General features: G+C 37.6%; 2 protein-coding genes across 3 annotated transcripts; one reads left to right on the top strand and one right to left on the bottom strand.

Moving 5' to 3' along the window:
- The first annotated feature begins 271 nt into the window (after nucleotides 1–271).
- Nucleotides 272–7,059, top strand: LOC122083687 (cyclase-like protein 2). The gene is made up of 6 exons (XM_042651561.1): nucleotides 272–899; nucleotides 1,422–1,466; nucleotides 1,681–1,753; nucleotides 3,599–3,693; nucleotides 4,453–4,523; nucleotides 6,715–7,059. The coding sequence occupies exons 1-6, from the start codon at nucleotides 464–466 to the stop codon at nucleotides 6,838–6,840; spliced, it is 846 nt and encodes a 281-aa protein (XP_042507495.1). The 5' UTR covers nucleotides 272–463; the 3' UTR covers nucleotides 6,841–7,059.
- An 8,119-nt stretch (nucleotides 7,060–15,178) lies between these two features.
- Nucleotides 15,179–20,630, bottom strand: LOC122084552 (cyclin-D3-1-like). 2 transcript variants are annotated; one of them, XM_042652867.1, is made up of 5 exons: nucleotides 20,319–20,630; nucleotides 16,502–16,911; nucleotides 16,156–16,357; nucleotides 15,914–16,044; nucleotides 15,179–15,793 (listed from the first exon to the last, which is right to left on the bottom strand). In XM_042652867.1, the coding sequence occupies exons 1-5, from the start codon at nucleotides 20,419–20,421 to the stop codon at nucleotides 15,518–15,520; spliced, it is 1,122 nt and encodes a 373-aa protein (XP_042508801.1). In that variant the 5' UTR covers nucleotides 20,422–20,630; the 3' UTR covers nucleotides 15,179–15,517. The 2 variants fall into 2 exon arrangements, with proteins under 2 accessions (XP_042508801.1, XP_042508800.1); XM_042652866.1 differs by lacking the exon at nucleotides 20,319–20,630 and having other exon boundaries at nucleotides 16,502–17,227.
- Nucleotides 20,631–20,740: the final 110 nt, after the last annotated feature.

Below are 20,740 nucleotides of genomic sequence, written 5' to 3'. Positions count from 1 at the left end.
GAATTGATGGATAGCCCCTTATGCTAAAAGGAACATGGTTGACCAGATAGATTTAGATTTCCCAGCCTGAAGTTGTTTCGAGACGAGCGAGGCCGGTTTGGATTGAGCCTGGATAACCAGATAGGGTTGAGATTTCCTCGCTTGAGGTTGGGCTGGGTTGTGGTTAGCAAAAATCTGGCCCAGCGTGTCCGCGTTGCACCCCCATTTGCTCCTGTGTAGTTTCTCTCTCCTTTTCCAGTTTGAAGTTAGAGAGTCGTTGACGGAGGATTTATTGGCGGCTAAACGCCGTTACATACTCAGATCGCGGGGACGGAGGAGTCTCTTTCGTGCTTCTGTGTTCGTCCGTAAGACCGTTAGATAAGGAAAGAAATGAAAGAATTTCTGACAACTCCCCGCGAATTTCATACTTCACTCCACTTCCACTATTTGTCGCTTCTCCTCCACAAGGGCAACCAGGTCCAGGATGGTGATGCAGATGAAAGCTTTCTCGCTTCTGCTTCTCTGCTTCGATATTCTGACTTTTTCTCCCTTGTCTCTGGCCACCCCATCTTCAGACTCCAACAATGCCTACGGTGATGATTCTGGTTACCGTTCGTGCAGGGTGAGTCCGAAGGGGCACGATCTTGTGCCTCCTCGGAGGGAGGTGTACGACGAGGGAAGGATTTTTGACATCACCCACACGTTCAGTGAGGATATGCCCTCGTCTTTTGATACCTCTAGAGGGGTGGGACAATTTCTTTGGCTTCCTTCGAGCATGAAGAATGGGTCCCTCGCCAATATGTCCGAGATGAAGTTGCCCGTCCACACCGGCACCCACGTCGATGCCCCCGGCCACTTCTTCGACCACTACTTTGATGCTGGTTTCGATGTTGACTCCCTCGACCTCGCTGTCCTCAATGGTAGATTTTGTATTATTTCATTTCATTCTTATCGAATAACAATTCTCTCTGCTTCACTTCATTTCTGTGTCTGTTGCACGTCATCCGCTCCCTTGATTGTCATAGACAAACTATTTGATGAAATTATATTCGCTTATTCTGAAGATTTTGGTAATATTTGGATGCTTACTCCAGTTATATTGTGTACGGAAATGAATAAAAAATCCCAGAGCCGAGACTTTATCTCTTGTTGTTCATACCTGAACACAGTCCCGCTCTACAAGTGTAGTCTGAAAGAATTCAAATTCAACTCAACCTGTTAAGTGTCTCAGATGTGAAATCCTCATGGGCAAAAATTGTTTAGTCTTACTGATTTTCTCATTCCTTTGTATGAAAACTCGACTCCTGATTCTTCTTTTGGCTTTAGCTCTGTTTTCACTCTTTTATGCAATATTCCTTTTTGGGGCAAACATTCTGGTTCTGTTAGTAATGTTTATGCTTTTATTTCAGATCTCTGAAGGATTTGTCTAATGGTTTCAACAGGTCCGGCACTGTTAGTAGATGTTCCAAGAGATAAAAACATAACTGGTAAATTCCATTTCAGATGAACTTCTTCATTTCGTTACTAGCACTTGTATCATCAGCTAATTTTGGCACATCATTGGAATAATTTAGAAAAATTTACATGGGGTGACGGAATTCTGTTTAAGAGTTGTATATGTCAGCATTCATAACGATTGAAGATACTGAATTTGGTCAAACCCTCGTTCTTGTAGTTGACAATGGTTTCCACCTTTTTCAGCGGATGTTATGAAATCCTTAAATATTCCCAGAGGAGTTCGTCGTGTTCTATTCAGAACATTAAACACCGACAGGTATTTCATGATACCCTTCGTCCAAAATCTTGTGTTTCCTTTTTTTCATTACAATTTACTCTATGGTGTTCCTTTTTCCATTACAATTTACTCTATGGTAATAGTGTGCTGCATTTAACTGTCTCATAATTTGGTCTGTACAGTTTAACGTCATGATGTGTCATTTTAAGATGAATTCAATCTCTCTCACTGGTTAATTTGGACCTAGGGATGTTCTTGTTTATGCAACATGTGTTCTTTTAGATTGTAAGAGGTGCAGTTTTCCGGGAGGCATGGATGATGAAGCTCCATTCGAGATACAAGTATAAAAGACTGATTAAGATGTAGAATAAGAAGTGAAATTTGATATTGCTTTCATAATAATTTGTAAAATCTGATAGTCTGTAGTAATGCTAGAATGCCTTTTGTGAATGTTGGCACTGTGGACCATTTCGAATCGGTCTCTCTTTGTCAACTTAATGTTGCACAAGTCATTCAGGTGTCTAGGCACTTGTATGAGGGCTGGTATCTCATTTTAAAAATATGAGCAAGAGATTACTGCCTGGCCGCATGGCCTCTGCACTAGCACGGGGGCCAATGTGAGCGTGTGTAGGGGCATCAACATGAGAGAGGGTAAGTGACTAGAGAGCGATTATCCCCCTTCCCTTCCTTGCTATTGATCCCCCTTTTCTCTCTTCTATTCTCTTATTTTTCTGAGTGATAATTTTTCTGTCCCCCTTCAAGGACCCTCTTTAAGAGTTGCTGCTGCTGTGATCTGAAGACAATAATACAAGACTTGCAGCGACCTTGTTCTGGGTTTTTTTCTGGGATACAATTTAGTTCACAGATCTCCACCTGGCTGGCCATTAAGGCCCATCTTTTGAGGACCCTTCAGGCTCTCCCTGAAGAGCACTCAACTAGATTTTCAAGGCCTTCTGTGGCCTGGTCTTCAAGATACAAGAAATTTCCCAATTTCTGCCCTAAATAAAGAAGTGCTCCAGATTCTGATTCAGCCATTGCACCAAGCTGATCTTCTGAGGTTTAATTCATTTTAAGGCCTTCATTCATTGATGGTAATCTCTGTCCTTATTTCTATCTATTATCTGAGATATGGTGTGAGGTAATTTTCTCTGTTTTACCCTGTTCTGTGACCTGCGGCTAGGGGATTCCTGGTCTTTTTTATTGTGCCTTTGTAGGGGAGTTTAATACCGCAGTTGTGGGTTATTACTAGTTGATATCAGGCCTATGTGGGTACTGTTTGTGTGACTCAAGTTGGATTCACCCTGTATTCAGATCTACTGTTAGTATCCTTTGTTGTTTAGAGATCCTACTGGGGTTGGATAGTTTTCTATCTAACCTTACATTAGTTGGCCTTGTGTGTCAAGTTTCCTATACAAAGACAAACATGGAGAAAGTAAAATTTCAATTAATGATTTAGTTTTATTGGAGATCACTATATTCTGAATCCTGTTTACATGCATGGGCATGCTTCCTCGCAGAAGGCTTCCCTACCTCTGCTCTGCAAGGGTGTCCCTGCAGTGTAGCCTTGCCAAATAAGTAATGGTTTAAATGACATTAGATGGTCATTTGAATATGCACGTTTAAATGATAAAAGGGAAAGAACGTGCACTTTCCAACCTAAACAAAATCAATTCCTGCAATTCAGCTTCAGGAATGAATACTGCTTATTGTCAATGTGATGTTTAAGCATGTTGTGCTCAAGTAATAGATAACTCAACTAAACAATTGTTCAATTATGAATATGCTGTAGTCCTCTATGCTGAATTTACCTTATATTTTTATCTTTATGTTTTAAATTGAAAAAAAAAAATCCAAGTATGCAAGTTTAATTCTCACAAATTTCAGGCGACTTATGTGGAAGGAGTTTGACTCAAGCTTTGTTGGTTTCATGAAAGATGGTGCCAAATGGCTGGTAGAAAACACTGATATCAAACTTGTGGGTAAGATACAAATAAGAGTATTTGCAGGACCTAGCAAAAGAAGGGTTCCTTTTTTTAAAGTTTCTAAGCATATAATTTGTATTTAATAAATTCCATTGAATAACCATGCACTTAACTTAGTGCTGTGGAGTTACAAAAGTATACTTTGTTTCCCTAATGGTAGTGCTTACTTAACATGAAATGAAGCTATTACATGATACTCACTACATCCCAATGAGGAAATGACAAAAATGACATAATTCATTGTCCATATCTAAAGAAGAACTGGGGAAGAAAAAAAACAGTACTGTTTTTTGGTCGGTTATTTTATTTATAAATTTCCAAATCTCATCTCTAATTTAAATTATGGATTAGGTGATTATTTTGGTCCTTGGGAAAATGGGAATTTTTTTTGTAAAATCTGTCCACATATGTCCCAATATTGTAGAATTCTCTGAAATGATGAAATTTTAAATGAAATTGGTGAACATTAAATTAGAATAAGAACCATTAGAACAAGTAATCATTGCAAAGAAAAACAACCACCCTCAGTAGATCATGAAAAATTCCAATAATGTTGTCGGATCGTTCAGATCATGCAATCCAGCACAATCCTGATATGGACAGTACAATCCCATAGTTTTGAGGAATTGATTGATCTTGTTATTTGGTCCTAGCAGTTTGATGTAATCCCCCTATTGCCTTACTAAACTACGTTTCTGATGTTGCATTTTTGGCAAAATCAATGTTGTTGATGTATTTGTTTGTTGTGACATGTAGGAATTGATTACATATCTGTTGCTGCCTATGACGATTTAATTCCTTCCCATCTTGTTTTTCTAGAAGGCAGGGTATGGGATTTCTCTCTTTATTGACATGTTCTCTTAAATTTCATTTTTGGTTGGAGATTATGTTTGAATTTATTCTCTCAAATTCCGAATACTATTTCTGTCATGCACCTTTTTTTTTTTTTTTTTTTTAAGGAAAGTAGAACATGGAGTTATTTTCTTAACCCAACATATTTTATTTTTCTAGACTTGGCATGAAGTTTCATTAATTTAGATTCTTAGTACCTCAACTGGTCTCTTATAGGCTCTGCCAATTGTTGCCTTTTTTGGTGCTTAGTAGAAATAGAACTGGTATGTGTTGGCATTGGTATAAATATTAAAATTAATTGAAAATTTGAGTTGTATTGATGAATGGGTAAAAGATGAGGCAAGCTGGTCTGCTGGCGAGGTTGTCTACTGCCTTCTTACAGCAGGATCAGTTGCTATTTATTTTGCTTTACATTCTGTAATGATGCAAGTGGTGCAAAATACAAAAGTTGTCTTAAAATGTACTTTGTATTTATAGAAATTCTGCTAATGTTACCTTATCTTCTTAACATGTTCTAGTGAGGAGACAGTTGGGAAAACATGTGAATTTATAAATTTATGGTTTAGGTTAGAAATTTCCTCACCCCCGGCCCCCAACGCACCCACCCACACACCCAAAAAAAAAGAGGGCAATGGTCAAGGTTAGTGCCTTAGTGGTCAATACATTAGCAGGTTGCTCATTTAAAAATGAAAAATGTCAGTGAAAGTTAGATTCACTTCCATGCATAGTGTGGGAAATGGATAAGATTGCTGTAGCAATTAGCCTCCATTGCACAAGATCAGTGTCAGATTGCTCTTCCTTATCTAGATACCTATCACGCTTCCTTATTTATGCATTTTTCTCTTTATTTATTTTCTGTAGTCTCACAGCCTGTCCATCTCACCGCATCAATGTATGCTTATTCAACTGACATGTTTTTCTTACCAAAGAAAAAACAAAAACTGACATGTTTCTTTAGTTGCCCAACATATTTCCTGGTCAGTGTTTTCTCGAGTTGCCATAAAGATGCTCAGTCGGACTTATTTTAAAATCTTTGGATTTGAAAGAATTCTTCCAAAGTCTTAGTTTTACATTTAACATCATTTCTCTGTCTCACAAATCATAGTTATGTCATCTGCAAAGAAAATAAAATGGAGGAGTCCTTGCAACCCCCTGGATTGAAAATCCATCCAAATTTAACTTCGACAAGCAACCTAGATTATCTGATTCAATTTCCTATGAATGGTGAATTCACCCATAGCTAACGCAAAAGATGGTAAGATATATATCTGATTCCAACTACTGGTTTGACATGCATCGCCACCTACTTTTTTCACAGTACTGCTCCATCTTACATCTTTGCATCAGTTTGGTTTCTCCTTCTCCATTATCTTCCTAGAAGCTCTGTTTGCATTCTTTATTTAATTTAATGGTGAATGCCTAGGATTTGCTATTCATTCTAAACTTTACCACTCTTCTAATTTGTTGGTCACAATGAGTCTCTTCCTTAGTTTGAAGCCAAATGGGCCGCTATGAATTGATTAGTTTTATCTTTTATTCTCTAATATGGTGCTGATAAGTTTGTTTTCATTGTTCATAATTTTACTTAGGTGGTTCAAAATAAACTGGTACCTCAGATCTCTTATTTAAAAAAATGTTTTAGCTATCTCCATGATAATTTAAAAAGTCTCATTTTTCTCTGAAACTTTTGTTATTTGCAGCTTTGGTGAAGTTGTTCCTTTTGAAGTTCTCTAAAATAATCTCTTTGCATAAAGCCAAGAATAACATAGTGTTCATATTGCTTCCTTCTTGTGAATATTTAGCCTTGATCTTTCCCAATATTTGTGTAAAATTACATTTCCAGATGACATATTCTCTAAACCCTCGCACACTCTCAACTTGCTGCCCTTGTGAGTCTCAACCATTTTTTATACTCTTAGTTCCTTGAAGATGATCACGTAATTTGTATACTCTGAAGCGTTGATTCTTCAAATTTTTTGTCTTTCTTTTCCTTTTTCCTCTCCCTTCTCCCCCCCATCATAAGAAAGGTGGACAATTCTATTGGAATTTCTATTTATAAAATATAATTACCTCATATACATGTCTTGCTTATTACAGTAAGGGTCAGTGGATATTGTTTCTTGAATGATAGAAACTGAAGCTGATTTTACTGCTGCAATGCTTCAGGAAATCATTATTGTCGAAGGCCTAAAATTGGATGACATCAAGCCAGGGATATATTATGTGCATTGCTTACCTTTAAGGTTACGTGGTGCTGAGGGATCACCAATACGATGCATTCTCATCAAGTGATAATTTCTTGTAAGTATAATGTAGGATTCTTACCCAAAAAAAAGTATAATGTCGGATAATATGTATAAAAGTTGGTTTTTTTTTTTTTTTTTTTACTGGAACATGCTTTTAGTTTTTGCGGGTGCTTTTTGACAATGTATAATACCACATATTGTATTTATATATTTGTAATAATAGGAACTTAAGAGGAGCCTATAATTGGGGTTGAAGTTAAAGAAATGTATCAATTTGCCATGGCAGAACAAAAGATATATCAATGTCCTCAACTAAAGCTCAACAAAACCTTATCCTAATAATTTGGAGTTGGCGATGTGGATAATTTACATCATCAGAGTCTATCAGAGTCTGTGTTCCTATGTTTCCCATAAGAATTTTGAGTCATGAGATCTTCCATTATTATCTTGGCCATACTTTTTTTCCTGTTTGAAATTTTTTTCTCGACTTTGTTTTCAACCTGCACTATCTCACGGAGCATTACCACATATGACCAGAGCAACTCATTCAACTTGCCCCTTTATTATGAGCTATTGATGCGTGCCTTGAAGCTTCCATCAAGTCATCATATTATCACTCAATCAACTTGCAACATATCAATTTACTCGTCCATTTCAACGTCCTCATCTTAGTCCCACGTGATTTGTAGATTTTTATAAACAATTTACCGGCATTTCAATTATGTGGATGTAGAAAACCAAATACCCCCAACTTTCTCCATTCTTCTACCCAAGTTTTCTCTATTGTTCTCTTGGTTCTACTTTTGAATTCATATTGGTATCGGCAAAGACCAATACATACATTATACCGATATCGATTCCCATAACAAGTGTGTTCACATTTACACTTGAGAACCAGTTTTCAATTAATTCCCTCACAGTTACATACATTACTATTGGTATCTCTTTTACTTTCCTTTTCTTTTCATGAATGAGAAACTGATTTATTCAAAATCCATAGATGCTACAGTACAATTATTAGCATTACCCACCGCCCTATAACAAAAAAATACATGGAAATTGAATACTAGAAATCAATAGAATTGGTTGGTCCATGTGCCTTTCTCACCAATAAAATCTTGAATGCTCAAAGATGTCCCATATTAAAGGGTGATAGGAACTTCAACATTTGCGAAAGCAGATATGCGTTATGAGAGGCGTTTCATTGATAAGTCCAATTCTATAATTAATGCAAAGAACAATGTTAATGCATCATGGATGGGTCCTCTATTCTATCTTTTCTCCACTGCTTCGATTAGGCCGGTGGGGGTTGCAGATTTTATAAGGCCCACTTAAACAAATCAAGTTTTCTCGACCGCATTTTGGATCTTAAAGAAGAAACCAGAGGCAAAAGGACTGGGTTACTAGATTCTCCATATTGAGATAAAAGGTCCCTCCTCTTGTTCTTCATGTAATAACCCATCATAAATGATCGTAAATCATCCATATCCATTCACCAAAAGTTCTCCCAGAGTTCAAAAACTGGAATAGCCTGGCTGGCTGATCTGGATTAAACTGGAAAAATGCTAGAGATCGTGATTAGTTAGCCTCTTCTAGATTTTAAGTTGCCGAGTTCTGTTCCTTGCATCCAAAACCCTCACTCTAGAACAAACTAGACAATCAATCTAAACTTCTTAGAACAAACTAGAACAAATAACTTGATTCTTTGATCTGAGTAATCTGAATGGCTCAATGTTCCAAAGCAAATTGATGGCACAAAGGAAAATTTAATTTTCTCCTCTGGTCATGCCTGATGGTCTGCCCTTTTTGAGCAATTTAGAGAGGCTTCCTTCCTTTGGTTAATCCAACTATTGAATGGGAAATTCCCTCCTTAGATTCCTGTCTTGGTTTTTAGTTTGTTTTCCATTGTATGGCCTACCAATACCGTATTAGCATTTTAATCATTGAATTTTCAATCAATTTAAGAGAGTTTCATTAGAGAAAATAGATTAGGTTGAAAATTAATAGAGAATAGATAATGATGTGAACAAGAGATACCGGAAGATTTTGGGTTTTTTCATTTATATAAACATTATATAGGATTATTACTTAAATTTTAAGAAATATTTTACTAGAAAAAAAAAAAAAAAGAAACACCCTTGATTGTTCTAGTGTTGTTTCCAGTACCCCACAACAGCCACCTTGGAAGTTAATTCATGTTGGGTTTGCAATTGCTGTGGTTCAGGTAGGGGAGTCAATCGGTTGGTCTCGATCCCAAATGTTAGCACAACTAATTCAGACTGAAACCGACCAAGAAACTAATCGGTTCTTAAAATGAAAATTGAAATTGATTAGTTGTCGGTCTGATCAGTTCTGGTCTCTTTCGATTTTCATCCATTTGATTAGTCATTTTATCGGTCAAATCATACCAAACCCCCCACCACCCCACACCCCCAAAAAAAAAAAAAAATCTGCTATTAAAATTTTTTCTAAGATCAAAACCAAATCCAGAACAATAAAAAAAATCGATCAATTGGCACCCTGGTCCAGAATATTTATTAGGATCTTCTTTCTCTATATAAGATATATTTCACTGCATAGAGAGGCAGGTGATTTTATTTATGAGCTGTGAGCACTATTATGCCCTTAAATTGTTTGTGTCAAGCAAAATAAAAGGTTCTGCTCCCCACTAGGAGCAAGGACGGATGGTGGGGAACTCCCCTCTTCTTTTCTTGGTAGAAACAAGCAAATTATCCATCGGACAGCAAAACCAATTCCCATATCTTTAAAAGCGTGATAGGGGGTTGGGCAGCCCGGCAGCCCAGCTCTGACAAGCACTAAGATGAGACCCCAGATCACAGGTGCTGGAGTAAATGGTGTGCAAGAGAGACAAACGCACACACAGTGACACAGCACATAGGGGGTGGTGTCCTGTGTCCACTCACCACTGTCCAAGCGAAGCCTGGAATGGAGACACCAAAAACTCCAACACTTGTCCTTTTTCCTCACATGTACAGGTAACGCTTGAGCCCTTAAAAGCTTCTTGCAGGGCTCATTAGCTAAAACCGTTAACCCCCCATAAGAAGCAAAAGGGTCTTCTCTTCTACTCTAGCAAAAAGAAGGACCACCACCAGAATCCACAGAACCACTCTCTTACAAGATACAGCCTACCCAGTACCTATTCCGTTTCATTTCCTTTGGGACTATCTTACAAACACATTATCTGCATTAAATGCCCCCTCCCTCATCCACTCCTCATTCTTCAATACCAAGTGAAATTACTCCTCACAACCTGCAAAACCCAACTCTCCATTCCATTCTCATACAATAAAAGAAACTCTCTTTACTGAAACTTGGGAGTTATGGGTACCTTAGTGAGCAATAATATGGATTAGAAGAAGGGCTCCTCGTCGTCACAATGGACATTGGATGGTTTCTTAAGTTTGATTTCATCCAAATGATTTAGTCCTGTCCCATTGCGGTGGCCCAATTGAATAGTTATGAATTTGTGATGATGATCAGTGTAAACTGTGAAGAAGTAGGACCACAGATTGTACAACCCAAAATGTCGTCTTGCCTCCATTGAAACTAGAAAAGACGATGGAGCTGTACTCATTTATCTTCTCGTGACAATGGCTGATAACTCTTCTACACACATATATATGAATCATATCCATTTATATATGGACCAGATGGGTTTCATTGTTTTGGATGGAGATTTTAAAACACCAAAAATATCTCCATTATATCGGATGCTGAGCTAGAGGTTGAGGAACTGTGTTACAGCTAAGAATGATCCCATTGCCACATACGTTATACATATCAAAGTCCAAAGAGGAGACGACTTCACACTTCACATATCACAATTATGAGACTCACGCTTAGGATGTGCAAAGGCTATACTCCCAAGTGCACTGCTCCAATGTCAGCTTAATTGATGGGTCGGGTCAGGTTCCGGAATGTTTTTTACTTTCTGAATTTTTGCAGAGAAGTCGCAACTTCACTTTAATTTTATGTAACCATGCACCCCGTGAATCCACTAATTGGTTGAATGGGTCAATTCTGGTCTATGGTCATGGTTAGCATTTGAGTCAATCGGTTTAAAGTTGAACAACTTACAAGTCCTAAGTTAACTCTTTTAGCCCCTTTAATATGAATTAAATCACCTCTCTATTACTAAAGTATTCAAAAGCCTCTATTACAACAACAACAAACTCAATCTTATCCCAACTGAATGAAATCGACTATATGGATCCAACAAAACATGTAACGAAATAGGAAAAAAGAGTCCACATAGAGTTAGGAGAGGGGAGAAATGAAATGATGAAAGATGAGAGTAAGATGAAAGAGGCATAGCCCATACACGTTAGGAAAAGCTAAGCTACTTAGCTCGGCAACATGGATCATTGCCCTTCAGCAGGTTCTATCCAAGGTCATACATGAGACAAGACTGAGACTATGTATGTCATTTCTCATCACTTCGCCTAAGGTCATTTTAGACCTATCCTTAGCTTTCTTAGCTCCTTCAATTTGAATCATGTCACCATTCTTTACAGGGGCGTCTACAAATCTCTTTTGAATACTGTCAGACCACCTCAATTGGCATTCACAAAGCTTGCTTTTATTAAACATCCATATTATTTTAAATGATTTTCTCACAATTTATCATATATCAGAGCTACTCCTAAATAAACTCATATTTGTTCATCCGTCATCTAATTTTTTCTAGTTTTACCGTTGATCTATCTCCATTGTTCTATAGTCGAACTAGACTGAACAGAAACTATATAATGGGACCTAAAAGTATAAAAAGGGGTGGGGTGGAGAGGGGGTAAGGTAAAACTTATTGGTGACAGAGAGAGTTTTCCACTCTGGCATTGTGAGAGAACTTTGTTCAAAACAGAAAGTCAATCAATAATTGGACCCATGCGAGGAAACAAACACACTTATGACTTATGCATACCTCTTCATCATATCAAACTAGAATTCCTCTTTCATGAATGCTTACTAGTTAACCCATCTTCGTAATTATTGTCTTGATTATCAAATTTTGATTATCAAAAATCATTCATGTTGGTTCAAAGTGGAGGTAAACTAAAGTTTTTAGTTTATCAAAAAAAAAAAAATCAAGATTTCAGTTCACGGTGTCAAAATGGGTATCAGTTAATTTCAAAATTATTAAATTCATATTGGTCCTTATCAAATGTAATGGATGATTTTCTTCCATAAAAAACATTGATACTGTATCATTTTTTTTACCATTTTACCCTTTGTTCGTACATTATCATTGATTCAATCTCGACCAACTATGAAAGCCAACCAATATCAATACGGATCGACCAATTCGATACTAATTCTTAAAACCCTAGATAAAATCCCATAATTTAGAGATCAATTTGGGAAATGGGAGAGAGAGGTTCCCAACTTCACAATTCCTATAAAATAAAATGTTTTGGACCATTATTAATGTAAGGGGTCAAAAGGTCACCCACCTGCCGAAGAGCTTAGGTGGCAGAACCCTATCAGAGTAAAAAACGGAGGATGGTCTGGAGGGATGTGGAACTAAAAATGGATCCTGTTTCTGTCTTTACATAAAAACCATCGCCCAGGGGGCTATAACATTTATAGGCAGCAACACAGCATGCTAATGTCTGTCTCTCTCTCTCTCTCTCTCTCTCTCTCTCTCTCTCCAGACTCTGTCTGCACCTGACCCAGAAAGAGAAAAAGAAGAGAGAGAGAGAGTCATCTCATTTGTTGTCTTTAGACCTTTACAGCTGTATGAGAGGAAAGAGTAGGAAAGGCAAAGAGGGAAAGAACTGAAGTAAGAGAAGGGCTAAATAAGAAAAAAGGAAAATTTGTTTTCATGAGCCATAAATTAAAATTAATAATTAATAGGAGAGAAATGGACATGACATGAAGTGGAGAAATTAAGGAGGGGGAAACTGGAGAGGGTTCTTTAATATTAATAATTAGAAATAATAATACTATGGTGAGTGAGTTAGTGTCGGTCAGTTCCATGCATTAGGAGAGAAAGGACTGAGTCAAACGAAAGTTGGAGCGAGCCATCATATTATTCCACAATTATTGGGTGGGGACTTCATAGTTATTTTTCAAACTTTAAGAGTCTGCAGAGGAGAATGGAGAGAGAGAGAGAGAGAGAGAGCAGTTGCTTGTGCATTGAAAAAACTTCACTCACAAAGTATTATTATGAGTCCATCTATACCTGCCTTAAAGCAGAAAACTAGCTTAGCTATTAACAACTAACAAGAAAGGGAAGGAAAGCAAAGAAAAGCAAACAAGGAAAAGGAAACATCCCCCACAAAATCAAAAGATTGTGTCTCCCATTTTCAAAATCCCCTCTTCTTTCACCTTTTGCCTTTTTGTAGGTTTGGTTGTATCCATATTCCATTCTCTCTCTCTCTCCTTTCCTTGGTCTTCTCTCCTCTTGTGCCCACTTTTTTTTTTCTAAATTAATTGTTTGTTAATTATGCCTTCTTGGGTTCTAAATCACACTTGGATCATCTACAAGTATACTAAAACACAATTGCACCTTCTCCCCCCCTAAACACACACACACATAGCCAGCAGATCTATGTTCTCTAGTCTCGAAGAAGAAACAAGTTTCTTGAGATGATAATCCCTGCTTAATGCACACATTAAAAGAAGTCTTAAAATTTTAAAATATTAAGAACTTGCTAGGACACTTGGAGCAGTGGCATGCAGAGTACTACTATCCGTTATGAACATTGGGTTAAGTAATCTATTTATAATTTGAAAGAACACAATGTTTTGTTGCAAGAAAAATAAAATGCAATAGCTCAACCTCTTACCCAATGGATTTATGTATCGGTATCATATCGATATCCTCGATACCCATTTTCAATACAAATTGGGAGTATCAATAAAAAGGTGACTTCTTTTTAATTTGCATCCACCACAGGCTAAAACCAATCAATCCGCGTAGGCATCAGTGGTGCATATTGATACCCAGAACCCTGCTTATCTCTGAATATGGATGTGGGATCAAGGTTTTAATTCAAAAGAATGGGTATCAACCATTTCTAAAATATTGCTCCAAAAAATACTGATATATTATTATATTTTTACCATTTTATCCTCTATCTGTATCATATCATCGATCTAGTATCAGCCAAGTATGAATATCAGTGTCGGCCAATATCCGGATCCGGATCAGCAGTATCTGATATCAATTCCTTAAATCATTGGTGGGGTTGATGTGTCATTGGTTGAGGAGAAATTAAACCTATTAAATACTGATATGTTTTCCTTCTTGTTTTACTCTTAATAAATTATCTTTTCCACCAAAAAAAATGCCAGTCAACATCCCATCAAAATAAAAATAAGGAGTCTACACAAAAAATAATTAAGAATAAAGAGACATGATATATATATATATACACCCTTAGGGCCACTAGTGGAGGGGGACCAACCATAGTTAGTCTAGGCTCTTAAATGAAGAAGAAACTAATAATTTTGAATCTTCATGCGTGAGAGAGAAAGAGAGAAGTATCTAATAGTCAATATGTGCGGAAATGTTCCCAATAAAGTTTATAATTAATGGTATCCATACTACCACGTTACAATAAAGAAGATTCATATTTCAAGCCAGATTATATAAGTTTTATTTAGTGTTCTCTTAGTAAAGCATACACTATCAACATAAATAAATTTGGACTCTAATCAGAGAGAGAGAGAGAGAGAGGACAAAGAACATGGAAGCATCCTTGTAGGTACCTAATTAGTAGTATTAAGATAAGCAATTCAATTCCAAGAGAGATCTAGTGTGCTAAAAATAATCATAAATTAATTATTTTCTTAATCTGTTCTCATAATCTATAAGTACTACAGATAGGAAGATAGGTGAAGAGTATAAAAGGACAGGGAGCAAATCTCAAGTCTGAAAACCGGAAAATTGGGTGGATGGGGACCTGGGTTGTTGAATTGAAATCTGAACAAGAGGAGGTGGTGGAAGCCTGGTTTGCTATTAGTCATTTTCCCAGTAAGCACCACCAGAGCTTATATATAAATTTAGGGAAAGCCCTCCCAACGAGGTCAAACGCCCTAAATAAACCCAAACCTTAAAACCCCACTGGCCGACGACTGCTTCCAACCCTTCACATGCAAACAAAAACTGAAAAACCCCCTTATCTTTTTCTGGATTTCTACTCCATTTTCTTCTTCTTTTCCAAACATCTCTCTCTCTCTCTCAATGTTCAACGACGATCAAATCAAACCCAGAAGAAAATTTTATAACGTGATTTTTGAATAGCTCCATTGCTACTTTTATCTGTCATTCCATACCTGTCTTGATCAAGTTGATGAGACGGCATTCCATTGAGTAAATATATGTAGGTCCACGAGAGAGAAATAGAGGAGAGGGAGACTGGGAAGGAAAACCCATTATAATTTATAATATATACGTGCAAATAGTCCTCATTAATGTTTCCTCTCCTTGAAGAGTACACAATGCTTGCCAGCCATCTCTGAAATTCAATCACAGAGACATTCGGATATGTTTTTCAAACTGAATTTTGATGGAACCGCAGAGATGACCTGCAATATTAACTTGGAACATAAATATTTATGATAGAGAATGTTTCACAAACATGGTGTGACTACGAGTTTGCTGGTGGTGATAGGAGATTATGCCATTACGGTGAGAGTGAAAAAAAAGATAAAATTAGGAAACTCAGGCCAGAACTCCAGAGAAGATGGATCATTCTCTATTGAGGACTTCCAAGCACGTCCACAAACACACGGCTAAGCGTAGGCACTCGCATCTGCTGCTCCTGGGCTCTTCTCCTCTTCAGCAGAGGTTCCGGTGACGAAGTAACAGATGATGCCACAGCCCACGAATCGTCGGAGCTGTCGCAGCTGAAATTTGCCTCAATGACGCCGTTTGGGCTACCTGGAATCGATTCGTATTTACGTTTCTGGCCGCACCCACGGTGGCCTGAGTTAAACTCCACGATGAGTTCATAGCAATCATCCACCTCCTCCTGTAATTACAATTGATTAAAAAAAAAAAACATAATTTGGATTAAAACATTATTAATGGGAGTCGATGTTCGCTAACCAATCTTGGAAAAATATCAAAACAGAGAAGGAATTTCACAGACCTTACTAATCTTGAGCACACCCATGAGCTGGTTCTGATATTCGACCGGATTATCGGGCTCAACCTGATCGATAACGTTCAGCATTGTCGCAGCCGCCAATACAGAAGGAAGATAACGAACAAACCTCGTATCTAAAGGCAGAGAATAAGAAAATTGAAATCTCAACGGACAGATAAATTGATCCTGGTTTTTCTTCTCCGAAATGTTTATTTAAGGCAAAGTTTTGTCGTCGGGATGCTTACCGGAGAGGAGGGAGAGTAAAAGACGCTCGCAGCGGCGGAGGAACTCCCAATGGAGGTGGTTCTTCAATCCAAGCCTCCTTATTATGTGATCGAGAAACGAAAGTGGGGTCACGGGATTCATCTTCCAGTGGAGCGTGGAGAGCACAAGAAGCTCCATCCTCTGAATCGTTTTGGCCTCGAACACATACTTTGATTCTTCCACCTGATCAAAAAATGGATGGGGCCAAACCCAGATGTGATTATTATTATCGATAGGAAACAAAGAAGAAGAATCTGTTTAGATTTAGCAGAAAAACCATCGGCAGTTCTAAGACATTGTTGGTTTGGGAAGTTGGGAAGTACGTACTTGCAGGTCCAATAGAAGTGGGACTTGGGTCTCCTCCACTTTGGCAGCGAGGGAGAGACAAGCGACGGCGGCGAGCTGAGTCATCCAAGGCTTATCCCTCTGGAAATGGAAGCTGGAGAGGAACCTGTCGAGGTAGTTGACGGCAAGAACGGCGGTGAGGGGGCAGAAAGCATAGTGTGCGATGACCCTCAGCATCCACTCCACCGCTTCTCGACGAGCAGAGGACAGAGCAGGGTCAATGCTGAGCTGGGCCTGCTGTTCTTTGGAGAAAAGAGAAACGAGCTCATCGTCTTCCCAAAACAGTTCTTGTTCCAATAACAGAAGTGGGAGTAAACAAGATCCATTGTTGTCAGAGGTGTTGCTCCTCTCGTTCTCTGCGTCGCCTAGCTGTTTCTCCTCTTTTACCCCATCTTCTTCCTCCCAACGCTCTTCTTCACAGTAGAGAGAGTCGAATAAAGGGTTGGATTCTAGCTCTAGCTGTGGTCGTTCTTCTTGTTGGTGTTGGTGAGCCATCTTCTTCTCAAGAAGAAGAGGTTCAGGGCTCTGCTCATTACTTCATTATTCACCAAAAAAACGTACAGGATGAAGAATAAAGACTAAAGGTAGAGATTTAAAGATCGATGATTTGATCTATCACAAATACATAAACTAAAGGGTTTGATTCTAGCCCTTATCTCTGTCTCACTCTCTCTTCCCTTCTTCAGTCTCTGCAAGCAGAAGCAAAGAGAGACCTTAAAAGGATATGGAGATGGTGATTTTATTGTAGGTGGTTGTGGTTCTCACTTCTCTCTCTCTCTCTCTCTCTCTCTCTCTCTCTACTCACACCTGTCCTTTATTAAGTTTCCTTTGATGGGTTTCTCTTTTCCCATTTTTCCCTCTCTTTCAAATTTGCTGTTGGATTGTGTTGGCGGGCAGACGCAAAAGTAAACGGCGCGTAGTGTTCTCAATTCGAGCGGACCAAGACATTCCAGGCCAGAAATTGACCGGTTCAACCTTAACTGAACCAATTATTTTATCAGGTTGGGTTGGGTTGGGTTTTAAAAACTTTGATTCGACCGGTAAAAACCAAACTGATAAAAACCGCAAGCGAAAATCTCCCCTTTGTGACCATTTTGCCCTTAATGCGGAGAACAAGATCCGTGAGGGCAACACATCTGATATATACCGTTGACTAAAATCGTAATTATTCAGGTACCGTATCGTATCACAGGATCTATACGTACACGTACGGGTTAGAAATATCAAATAATGGAGACCTGAGACTTTTTTTTTTTATGGTTTGGTAAACGGGAATTTTGGGTCAATTGTGGGGTTGACCACTTCCTGCTATTTCCTCCTCTGCTTCTTGTTTTTATTCTAATTAGAAAAAACATTAAATAGATAAAAACTAAAGAAATTAATAGATATTTGATATCAAATAGATATACAGTCCACATGAAAAAGCTTGTGACATGAAACCATCTACTTTCGAATATTCACAAATTGAGAACAGAATACGAGTGTTTGTATTATTGATATTTACATTTATCACATTGCATGTGATCTTCTCAATCATTTTACCTCTTTGTCTATTTCCATATATTCCAAAATTACACTCTTTTTTTTTCGAATGATCCTGGTGGTATTTTAGCATGTTTCATCAATATATATTTTTTCTTTAATAAAAATATAGGAGAGGGATTGCTACAACATCATTGTGTAGTTTCCCATTAATAAGAAGGTGAATAATCAAATCTTCATGTAGGAGGCATTTAATGAGAAAATATAGTGTGAAGTGATCCATGAATGAGAATGAAAGGGTGTGTATAATGTTAGATTTGCCGTCTTTTATCTAATTCGATTGAAAGTTTTGATTCAATGGTTTAATTGTTAGTTAGAGTCTTCTAATGTAAAAGGTGGAGAGACAACAACGAATGGAGAATGGAATAAGTAAAATCTTCCAAGCTGGGTTGAAATATTTCAAGAGTTTAGTATTCTTATAAAGTAAAAGAAGTGGAATCTTTCTACTAATTAGAACGAGGTGAAGTCTTCAAAAGAAGGTGGAATCTTCAAAATGATGAAGTTCCAAAGAGAATGGAGTCTTATAAAAGAAGAGGTGTTGTCATGAAGAGTAATTTGTGAACGTAGCAAGATTTGCAAAATCACATAAATCTCCTGCAGCTTGTGTATATTCTTATTTTAGTAATATCTTCACTATTCTTATAAATATGTTTTCTGAATTTATATATTCTACATAATTATATGAGAAATATATAAAATTTTATGTGTCACATAAGATTTTAAGTGTTACACATACACCAAAACTAATGAAAACACACGTGGAAGCATCAATAAGGGATTAATTACTTATCACTATTAAAAAGAGTTTATTTAATCGTTCTCACAGAAAAAGAAAAAAAAAAGAGTTAGGGCAGGCCCACAGACACATAAGGCCCACGAACGACGTTCCCTTCTCATCTCTTTTACTTTTCACGTTGGAACGAAAAGCCTTGAAAGGCAGGGCAAGGCAAGGGGCAATATATATCATATCTGGATTCTGGAAGACAACTCACTCAAGTACTCAACCCTTCTTTCTCTCTCTTCATAATTGTTGGCTTCTTGTCCGTCTGCCTGTTCTACTCCTTACAGACTGAGGGATTCAACCAAAGCTACTTCCGTACATTTCTTTTCCCACGACACTCTACTTTTGGCTACCAAACACAGCCTTAGGTAGACAGGTAGAGTAGTCTACTTCCTTTCCTTACATGGGTACATGGGTACATGGATACTCCGAATGAATGAAGGGTGCCACATCGGTTTTTGGGTATTACCTTTGGTTTGGTTTCATTTCTTATTAGTTTTTTTGTCATTGGCTTGTAATCGGGCTATTATCGGGTTTTTTCAGTTTGATCCAGTCCGATTTTGTGTTTACATGTATACAAAAGATATTAAGGAGAAAACTATCCTGTTTAATTGGATTTTCAATTTTTTATCGGGTTAAAATCAGTTCGGTCTCAATAGTTACCCGGTTCAGTCCGATATTTACCGGATCCATAAAACCTCAACCTGAAACCAGATGATAAAGGGTGGGTCAGTTCAGTTTGAATTGAACCATTCATTTTTTATTGGCCCAATCTGTACTGTATTTATAGGGTTGAGACATCAGAATCTCGAATTCACTCTTCAAATCCATTTCTTGTACTCGATTGGAATCTTTAATCTCTACTCTCTCCTGAGTCAATCATTGACGTTGATCATCTCTAGTAAAAAATTTGTAAATGCTTTGACCAACTTCATCCAATCCACTTTGCATAACGTTTTGGGCCAAAATTTTCAAAGCCAATGTTCAAGTCCATGCTTTTGTGGACCCATGATGGAGTTACATCTTAGCCCATGCTATAATTCGATGCAATTACTATTGTGCCCCTTACACTTTCTCTCCTAAATTTCCGAAAGGTAGACTCTTCTTCGAGTGTGGATTTGGTTCTCAAACGGTTTGATCTATACAGATAGAATTTACCACAAGGTTTTATTCTATTTGTGTGAATCAGTCTTATATGAGAATCAAGAACTGATTTGCTCTCATGTTCTGCATGAGGATGAATCTACATGTTACACCAATGATAATGTATAATACAATATCATCCACACGAGACCCACATGATTAAGGTAAGAGAGAAAAAAATATTAAAAAGCCCCATGGGAGGGGAAAATAGTGCTTCGCCTCTTGGGAATGCTATTTTCAAATATATTTAATACTTTTCTATAATACCCTTAAAATACTAATAATTTTTCTCTCATAGGTAAGATTTTTTTTTTTTTTTTTTTTTTTTTTNATCTTCTTCCTCCCAACGCTCTTCTTCACAGTAGAGAGAGTCGAATAAAGGGTTGGATTCTAGCTCTAGCTGTGGTCGTTCTTCTTCTTGGTGTTGGTGAGCCATCTTCTTCTCAAGAAGAAGAGGTTCAGGGCTCTGCTCATTACTTCATTATTCACCAAAAAAACGTACAGGATGAAGAATAAAGACTAAAGGTAGAGATTTAAAGATCGATGATTTGATCTATCACAAATACATAAACTAAAGGGTTTGATTCTAGCCCTTCTTCAGTCTCTGCAAGCAGAAGCAAAGAGAGAGACCTTAAAAGGATGTGGTCATGTGGAGATGGTGATTTTATTGTAGGTGGTTGTGGTTCTCTCTCTCTTTCTCTCTCTCTCTCTCTCTCTCTCTCTCTCTCTCTCTCTACTCACACCTGTCCTTTTTT

This window comes from Macadamia integrifolia, chromosome 7, assembly GCF_013358625.1.
Source record: "Macadamia integrifolia cultivar HAES 741 chromosome 7, SCU_Mint_v3, whole genome shotgun sequence".
NCBI classification, from domain to species: Eukaryota; Viridiplantae; Streptophyta; class Magnoliopsida; order Proteales; family Proteaceae; genus Macadamia; species Macadamia integrifolia.
This window is presented reverse-complemented; position numbering and strand designations above follow the sequence as displayed.